The sequence below is a fragment of the Oryzias latipes genome, chromosome 15 (genome assembly GCF_053564925.1).
Source record: "Oryzias latipes strain Hd-rR chromosome 15, Olatipes_Hd-rR_3.1".
Taxonomy (NCBI): Eukaryota; Metazoa; Chordata; class Actinopteri; order Beloniformes; family Adrianichthyidae; genus Oryzias; species Oryzias latipes.
Window position 1 is genome coordinate 23129948 of NC_136251.1, and position 9805 is coordinate 23139752.

The following is a 9805-nucleotide window of genomic DNA, read 5'->3' on the forward strand; positions in this document are numbered from 1 at the left end:
TCTTTTAAGTCTTTCAACATATACTTTCCAGAAATGGATAATTAAGAATGAAAACAACATTTTTATAATGAAGGGATCTAACCTGGGGAGTAAACACCTCTGAGCTGCTAAAAAAGGCCCAGCAGAGACTGCACTTCCTAAGGGTGCTCAGGAAGAACAACATCTCCCAGAGACTGCTGGTGTCCTTTTATCGATGCTCTATTGAGAGCATCCTCACGTACTGTGTCTGTGTGTGGTTCAGCAGATGCACAGTGGCTCAGAGGAAAGCTCTTCAGAGGGTCATTAACACGGCACAGAAGATCACTGGCTGCCCTCTCCCCCCTCTGGAAGAACTCCACAACTCGCGCTGCCTCAAAAAAGCCCAGGACATTCTTAAGGACATTTCACACCCTGGACACTCCCTCTTTGAACTGTTGCCATCAGGGAGAAGGTTCAGGTCAATCAAAACAAGGACTGACAGATTCAAGGAAAGTTTTTATCCCGTAGCAATAACTACATTAAACGCTGTAAAGAACAAGCCATAAATGGAAACATGACAGAATGTTCACGCGTGTGTGGGTTATGTCTGCTGTATTTTATATTGTTTTTATACTATTTATTGTGATTTTATTTTTTTTACTATTTTTACTATTTGACTATTTTTGCACCTTAATCTCGTTGTACAATGTTGCAATGACAATAAAGACTATCTATCTATATCCTCTTTGTGTTTTATACAACTAGTCACATGATGCCCATTAAGCTCTTGCAGAGAGGACGCCTGCTTTGGGTAATCAGCTCTAAGAACATGACTTGTGATGATGAATCGACACTCAAAGTATCCCCAGGACAAGGATACCGAGAACCAACTGTAGTCTTTTAATAAAGACAAAGAATTAGGCTCTACCTCTTAGGGAACAAGGGTTTAGGACACATGCACTACATCGGCTTAAGTATTCTTCCACCAGGGACTGATGGAAACGTTAGCCTTCTCGTCACCTAGTTAATTCATCATTTCAGTGAAACTTCCCACTGGTTTTATTGTATGCCTTTGTGTCTGGGGGTTGTGTGTTTGCTGGAAGTGTAAGTTCTGAGTCTAGTGCAGTCGTCTGTGAGTTGGGATACCCAGAAGATATGGCGGAAATTAGAAAGAACGCCACAGGTATGAGAGTCTACCCACATGCTGTTGTTTGAGATAATTTTGCTTTTTTGGTTCTCTCCTTCCACCAGTTATCGCATCACTCTCCTGGTTTCTCCTCTAATGAGAGCAAGCCCTCGCTGTGAAGAGAATTCCGTGAATAGAGGTGGTTTGTTTATGAACTTAAAACACTGCTTAATATGCTTAAAGAAGGACTTTCACGTTTGTATACTTTGTACCTCTGGGGAACCGGACTGATTCTTAGTCCTCATGTTTTCTTTTTTTTTTTTGTCTTTGCAATTTCATACGTGTGCAGTATAATATAGGGGTATAACGATTAATAATCAATGAATCCATTTACAGTACATTCCTTCAATCCAACCAGATCGACCTATACTATTATAAAATTGTTTCAAAATGAAATAAATTTATTATAATAGATACTGGAAAATACCATTTAGGTTGGGGCATGGTAGGTTTATATTATTATAACGTCAAACGACCAAGTACGTCGCAGCGGACAACAGACATATGATGGCGGCAAAAAATGATCGACCATCATTACACTCCAATCCGTGGAAACTGAAACTTTAACGATTCATTTTGACGATAGTCAGTTTATATCATAATTTGTGGTTGATGATCCAATTCATAGTTGAACGATCCGATTCGCTCTGATTCACTGACCTAAGATCGATTCAGGACATCTTTAGCCAAAACACTTCAACCCTTATGACTCATAAATAAATACCTGGTTACTGAACCAAGCAAATGAAGTTTTCCAAATTCCTTGTATTTCTTGCAAGTTAATCAAGTGTAAATTAAACGTGTACAAACAAACACACAAACAGCAATTAATGGTAAATCCATTCACATTTTAGTTTCATAAAGTTTAGTCCACTGTTGTTTTTCCACGTAAACGGAACATTATTGGAACATTATACCAAACCGTCATTGAAAAATTCAAAGTTGAATTTCGGCTAAAGATGTCTTAGATTGATTTTTCGGTTAGTGAATCGTATCATTCAAAATAAACCAACATCATCTACATCAACCAAAAATTATGATATGTATCAAATCAGTGTTTAAATGAATCGTTACACCCCTAGTATATTAACACCATTGGAGAGCTACAGGTCTCGTGTTTTATGGAAGTTTCTTCTTGGTTCTGTAACATCACCTAATGTAGTCCTTCCAATCCTTTATGGTCCCTACAGGCTAGTGACAAGCTCAGCAGAGTGTGAAGGCTTCCGGCTTTTTTAGCTTTAGTCCCTTCATCTGTGAAGGTTATCTATTAAAGGCTTTGGTTGCAACCTACAAACATTCCCCCGCTAGGTAATGTCTTATAGGAGCCCTGCTTCTGGTCTGAGCGGGTAATCTCTTTAAGGGCCTGACTTCTGGAGGGAGTTAGTTTCTTGCTGGGTGTGCTGTGAATATGTGAAAGATCCCAGCAACCGTGCGATCAGAGCACTGTGAGATTTTTTTGAGTCCTGTGGTGTCAAGTCCAACTGTGGCACCTATATCCCAAGGCAAATCGCGGCAGCTGGAATTCATCCCTTCCACTCCCAACCTCCTCGTTGTCAGAGCGGCACTCACACACTCTCATGTATCTACCAGGGGAGCAGGCAGGCATGGAGCTGGTCCTGGATTTTATCTGAGGTGACAGCTTCTCACACGCTTGTGTTTGGATCACCTCAAGTAGCTGTGCTATGAGGGGAAATGAGCACTGCTGCACTACAAAGTCCAGATTTAGATTGACTGAGCTTGTCCTCGGGCCTGTGGACTTCTGCTTCTGCCATACTACTCCTCCGCCTGACAGAACACCCACCACTGCTGCAAGGAACTGGTGTGTGCGTGTCGCTTTATATGCATATCTGTGCACTCCATGCAAGCACATATATGTGTGCGTGAGACATTGTAGAGCCTACTTTAAAGAGTCAGACAGAACGGGGAAAGAGAGCGGCGTGTCAGGTTTGGTTAGAATTGAGGGTGGCATCAGAATATGCTTGGCACTAATATGGCACCAGTATCTCTGTCCCCGTCTCTCCCTTCTGTCACTTAGTTGCCATTCTCTTCCTGCTCTTGACAATGTCTCTTTGGAATATGTGATTGGACGATTGGAGCACCCCTCATCCTACGGCGCCGCCGCCTCCCTCATCTGTCTTTCCTTTCCCTCCTCCTGTAACGTACTTGATGTCTATTTAGAAAAACTGCTGAAAGCTGTATCTGTTCTGCTGTCAGAGGATCATTGACAGCACTAATGCCACTTGTCCTTGCCTCATTTGGCAAGAGGTGACACATAGGTGCAGCCAGCCACATTCATCAAGTGGCGATGCAAGGGGCTGTGACATCAGCATCAGAGCAAACGACCTGCACAATTCTGGGCAGCCCTCTTCTTAGACAGCGCCATCTCTTATTACACCAAGAACGTCCTTAATGTCTTTATCTCATCGCATGTTCGTTTGGTGTGTGATTTATTATATTTTTATTTTTGTCTGTTTATCATATTAAACTGTATATTTTGTATTGATGTAATGAAATAAAAGAAAATTGGATTAAATTTGTAATGCAATCCAGTTTTTCCATGATTCTTTAATGAATTATGTCATGAGGCAATAATGCTTAATATCCTCAGAGCTGTTACGTAAGGGTTAATGACGAATATGTTACGTGATGGACGTAACATATAGTCCGCGTCGCGCAGCACCACCGCTGCAGTCAAGATTAGGTGATATATATATGCTGATCGTCCCGATGGGTTGAATAAAGCATCAATTCAGAGGGAAAGTTAATCGCTTACCGCTTGTTTTTGCCCAGATGATGAAGCAAAAGGTTGTTTTACAGAAGCCGGCGCAGTGATACAAATCATTTAAGCTAGCCGACCGGAACTTCTTTTTTCACCGTGCGGTTATCAGGTTTTAACGCATACCCAGCAGCCAATCAGAATCGAGTATTCAACCGGACCATGGTATAACCCCAAATAAAATATGTTACGTTAATAAATTTTGCTCTCATCACTTTAACCATCAGATATCAATTCCATCGTGGAACAGACCAGTTTGAGAAGTGGAAAGAAAAACTCTTAGCTCTTTGTATCACAAAACAGACTATAGCTTTCTGGATAACAGGAGTCAAAAAAGTTTGGGATTTGTTGTCCAAAAAAATAAAAGTTGCCCAAATCATAGCAACCTTTTAAATATATTGTTTTATATTAGAGTTGTTAACATGTTCTTGTGGAGTTTTTTCATGATGAAGATTGTACATAAAGAACATTTAGCCTAAAATTGCATCAAATCCTTGTGAATCATTACCAGATGAAATAATGTTGTTGGATAAAGCTTGTAGGTGTGACAAAGAGGCTAATACAGCGAGCCACCAGCTCCCTGCTCTGCTCCATTCTGATAAATCCACCTATAGATGACTAGATCCATGTGGATCTTTTTTTTTCTCTTCTTGGCATTTGGCCCAAAACTGTTCGGCTGCATTGCTCCGATATTGCTTGCTATTTCTGTTGCATCTGTAACGTTAGGTTGGGGTTGTGAGGGGCTTTAAAAAGGGTGTGTAAACAGATGGATGTTGGGAAGCAGAGGCGGGCTTACTCCACACAAACTGTCCCATCCACTCAGAGGAGAATTTCTAATTAACTACTGCTGCTCTGTAGAAATTATGTCCTGGAAAACAACACAGGTTTTTCAATATATAAAAACTGCATAATCATGATTAAAAGACCACTAGGCAAACGTTTACAATAGATCAAAAGATAATTAGAGTGGGTCTTTAAACAATTAAATCTTATTTATCTTGTAAATTGCCATCCGAAAGCCAATTTTGTTTGAAATATTAAGTCTTTTGATTTATTGAGTTTACAGAACTAGCAATTTTGACGGAACTTTCATTGCTAAAAGGAAAAAAAAATAACAAACAGACCAAATACTTGTTTTAAAAAACTTCTAATTAAAGAAAAATCAATTTGATGAACTGATATTTCTGTTAATCGTGAAGAACAATTTCATACTAACCCCTTGATGCCTCTGTTTATTTCCAGCTATGAAAGCAAAATAAAATCACTCATGTTTTTGCTTTTAAGTAGATGTGAAATTAAGGTCATTTTGCAGCTGATGTGATTTGATGCATATTTGCATCAATAGACATCAAGAGCTAAATTAATCTACATGTTTAAGAAAACATAGGTTTTTACAAAAATAATTTTTTTTAAGATTTCATCAAATTTACTAACAACCTTTTACATAAACAGATAGAAAATGTGGTTAAATGAAGTTCTTTCTATTTAACACAGGTTTATATGAGCACGGCACAAACCTTAAAAGTTGTCCTGATCTTTATTTTTTAGGTGTGTTTGCCAAGTGCCGCTACATCTACTATGGGAAGCACTCAGAGGGCAACAGATTCATCCGAAATGACCAGCTTTGACGGACATCCTGAGGGGCTTAAACGATGATGGATGATCATGGAAGAACCCACGGATGCACTGCTTCTATTTATTGTAACCACAAATGAGTTGTAAACTTCCTGCTAGGGAAATGATTTCACTGCCGTCAGTAGAAGAATGGCATTGGTATGTATTACAATGTTCAAGCCTTGGTTCTACAGCGCCCTGTGCTGAGCTGAGTGGGGCTCCCCGCTTGCCACTCACAGTCAGAGATGACACTCCCACTGACATGATTGCCTCTAAGCATCAGCCGCCACACGACCGCAGACACACAACTCACACAACAAGCAAGGACAGTGTCTCCCTCCTGTCTCTCATTGTCTCCCAGTCAGTCAGCGACAAACAGACCCAGCCAATTGCTTCCTTTTCTTTGACAGCCATGATGGATCACTTGTCCACTACCACCTCTAATCAAGGGTGAAAGGGGTGGTGGTCACACACCTGGGCCCTGACATGGACTCATCTACTTTATTCACCCTTTTCCTTCCTTCTCTTCCACACACACACACACACACACACATTTAAGTGCTGATTAAAAGCTGATGTTTAACCCCTTCATGCCATAGGTTGCTAATCCGCAGCGAACCATTAAAGTCAGGACTCCATTTCACCTTAAATGAAAAAAAAAAAAACATTAACAATTTTTTTATACAACTGGATAAGACAGCAATACTCAGAAAAAAGGATTCATTGATTTGTTTTTTTTTAATAAATGTTAGCTTTCCATTAGGTAGTTCTCTTAACTACTAATGTATTGAACAACATACTTGTGGACAATTGTGGTTGAACCTGAACTGCTTGTTGAACTCCCACTTTTATCAAATTCTTTGGCTAAGAATGTTATGGTTCTTAGGTCCAAAAGCACGAATAACCTGTTGTTCTTGAAAACTCTTTATAATTGTCAGCTCATTTTCATTTTTATATCAAAAGTCACTTTGGGCACAATAAAGAAAAAAACAAATTTGAACTTCTTTAGTTTATCTACTACTTAATTAAAATAAAACTGAATGGTGTAATTCAATGGTTAAAATTCCGTAAAAGGATGATTATATTTAATATTACTTATGACAAGGATAAACCTGTATGAAATTGAAAGGAATGACGTTTAAATGTTCCCTTCTCACTTGCAAAGTCTTATTTTTTTATGAATTATGGCTGTAGATTGTGCATTTCATAATGTGTTTGGAAAACTGTAACTACTGTGTCTGGATTGTAACTTTTAGCAGAACAACTTTCTCTAGTGTCACGTATGTATATGTACCACAACAGTCTTGTTCAACTGTTGCACACAGACAAAACAAAAATGTAGCAAAAAAGCAAAAACATTCTATAACCAGCATTAGTTTAGGCTAGCGCATATCCAGATGTGCTTTCCAGGGACAGTGATAATAAATCAGTTTTGCTGGGACTCTTATTTTTCAGAGGTTTAGGAGAAAAGTTTGCAGAAAAAAAAATTCTCACTGCAAAACTGAGGGGGTTAGGAGTTCATTCAGTGGGATAACAATCAATGATGAACCTCAAATACCAAAACTACCTCAATTAGCTCATCTATTTAGCTCTGTCTCCTAAAATTCCTTTAAATACAATAATTAAAAACTCCTTAAGACCCATTCCTAAGAAAATTGTGTTTTAACATGTTTTGGTGAAATTGTAAGCCTAAAATAGCCTTTCTGTGTATTTCTTTAATTAAATCATTGTTCATCAGGAGCAGACGAAAGAATGTAGTTGGAAAAAGCTTGTAGCTGTGATGGCGTTGCCACAAGCTCCCCTCCCCGCTCCATTTCCATGCATTCTCTGGTAAACAAATAGATCCACGTCTTTATTTTCCTTATGAGGAGTTGTAAGTTAGGGGGAGAGCGTGTAAACAGATGGATGATGGGAAGTGGGGGTCAGGCTTACTTCCGCCCACCACTCAGTGGTGAATTTCTAACGAACTACTGTCAATCTGCAGAAACTATGTCCTAGAAAACAACACTTTTTTTTTTTTATTTGGGCTAAAAAACGGCTTCATTATATTTTAAAAAAACCACAGGGAAGGTTTTGAAAATAGCTTCAAAGATGATTGGAGTGAACAAACAAGAGAAGTTTGTCCGTCCAAAGATATCCTGAAAAAGCTAAATGAAGTGAAATGGTAAAAAGTAATTGAGTTACCCTTTTCAAAACACCCATATGGACATATTACTCATCTTGTTTTGCCTTTCACGCTTTGTAATGAAAGTTTAAAATCACAGCCTCTCAAATTGTTTCTCATTACCTGCTGGCACAAAAAAATGTATTTTGATTTATCATCATCGCAATTTTAAATTGTATTTTTTTCTTTCTATTAGAAACTATTATGATTTCCAAGGCAACCCTCCAGTTTATGAATTTACAAGAGCAAATGATGTTTAACAGCTGATCTGAGGTAAAATTGCATTTGCTGGATGTGATTAAAGGCTTGAACTAACAGGTGTCTTTGTCAGTTTGATAATGAGCTTATTGAGCGGCTTCTTCAGCACTTTGCTTTATTGCCTAATGATGAAATGTCCGTCACGTTGATATATTTTTTTTCCCCATAAAGCCCATGGAGATAATCAACATTTATCATCCCTGTGTTACTCATTATTACAACTGCCAGTGTGGTTAACAACTACATTTTACAGATGATGAAGACTCAGACGATTAGAAGATGGAAATAAGAGGTATGTCTTTGAGGCTGGAAAGAAAATGTTTCAGTGCCCCACGTCACTCATCCACATGGCACATAAAGGTCAGAGATAGCCTGATGCCATGTTTGTTCACTTTGTGTCTGTCTATTTCTTATTTTTATTACCTTAAACATTTGTTCTAGTTGGCAAGCTTCTGTGTATTTGTGTGTGAGGTGGAGTCATCACTTGCATACACACATTTACACTTCTCACAGCCTCCTACAGGACTGTATGACCATATTCCCGATGACATACCGCTCAGGAGCCTGGTCACTAGTGCTGGCGTTTCAAAATGACAAGGTTTATTTGTCTGTGTTTTGATATGCTCAGAGGAATCTGGAGCTGACAGGCAGAGGAGGCAGGAAGAGAGAAGCCACAACAAGTTCCCCCCCGCACGACACAAAATGTCATCCTTCCCCTGGCTGCGGCGCGCGCCCAGCCATCCTGCTGAAAAGAGCAGACATTTAAAACTTTGTGACATGTGTCACAGGCACTGCCATTGAGCCAGTGCCACTGACGGAGCTGGAATTGACAGGCGCCGAGCAACCGGAGCTGGCTGGGGGACACACCCGAGTTTGGTGTGTGTCACTTCCCATCCTCGTCAGGGATGCATCCTGAGCTGCCACACCAACACAGACTGCATTATGTGCTGGGTGGTGAGTGCCAGAGTGGGTTGGCATATGCTCCAAATGCATCATTGTGCATGGGAGGAGATTAATGGGACACTCAGTCTCTCCAAGGACAACAGATTAATTAACGGATGAGCCAGATTTCTACCTGTAGGTGATGCCCTTCTTGACCCTCAGTTCTGCCGCTGCTGCCGCTTCTTGGGAGCTTCCTGGATGAATAAATGGCACGCCACTTCATCACAGCGGATCAGTGACATTCTACTGCAGCCTGCAGGCATCACTATTAGCCACAGAATGAGTGTGTGCAGATGTGTTTGCGTGTTTGCAGTCAGATGGTTCAGCACTGAACCATAATGTTGTCCGTCTGTGCTTATACGAGTCTCTGCTCAGAGTCTATGTTTCTGATAACCAGTGATTTAAATGTGACTGACCTAGATCTGGAGTATATGAAAAAAACTAAAGTAACATCACAATCTAAATTAGTTATCGATCTAAGTAATATAAAACCACTCAACTTGATTAGATTTCTTGGTACAAAGCCCAACAAGTAAGCTAAAACTGAATCAGATGAAAGTGTTGACCCTTGCAAGCAAGGTCAGGTTCAAGGCCACTTAATTTTTGTCAAAAAATAAGATGAAAACTTCTTAAAGGAATGTTCAAAATTATCATTAGGTGCATTCCTGTTTAACAACATTTATTTCAGCTTTTTAGCTCCAGTGCTCAAACAATAATGCAAACATTTACCAAAAATTCAAATCAGGCCTATAAGAAAAAATATTTCAGAAATAGTAATAGAAAAATTAAAGGATTATTTATTATAAGATGGTTTAAGATAATTTCACACCCTAATACTATGAAGTTGCACCAGTTAATTGAATTAACAAACCATAGATTTGTAGTAATAATACGTATATTGAAGTCC

At 39.3% G+C, this 9805-nt stretch overlaps 1 protein-coding gene across 1 annotated transcript in view; it reads left to right on the top strand.

Moving 5' to 3' along the window:
- The window catches only part of lrmda (leucine rich melanocyte differentiation associated), a 238561-nt gene extending 230548 nt beyond the window's left edge, over positions 1 to 8013 (top strand). Inside the window, exon 7 of the mRNA XM_011484417.4 lies at positions 5469 to 8013. Within this exon, the coding sequence (XP_011482719.1) occupies positions 5469 to 5548 (80 nt within the window). The 3' untranslated portion in view covers positions 5549 to 8013. The remainder of the gene's footprint in view (positions 1 to 5468) is intronic.
- The last annotated feature ends 1792 nt before the right edge of the window (positions 8014 to 9805 follow it).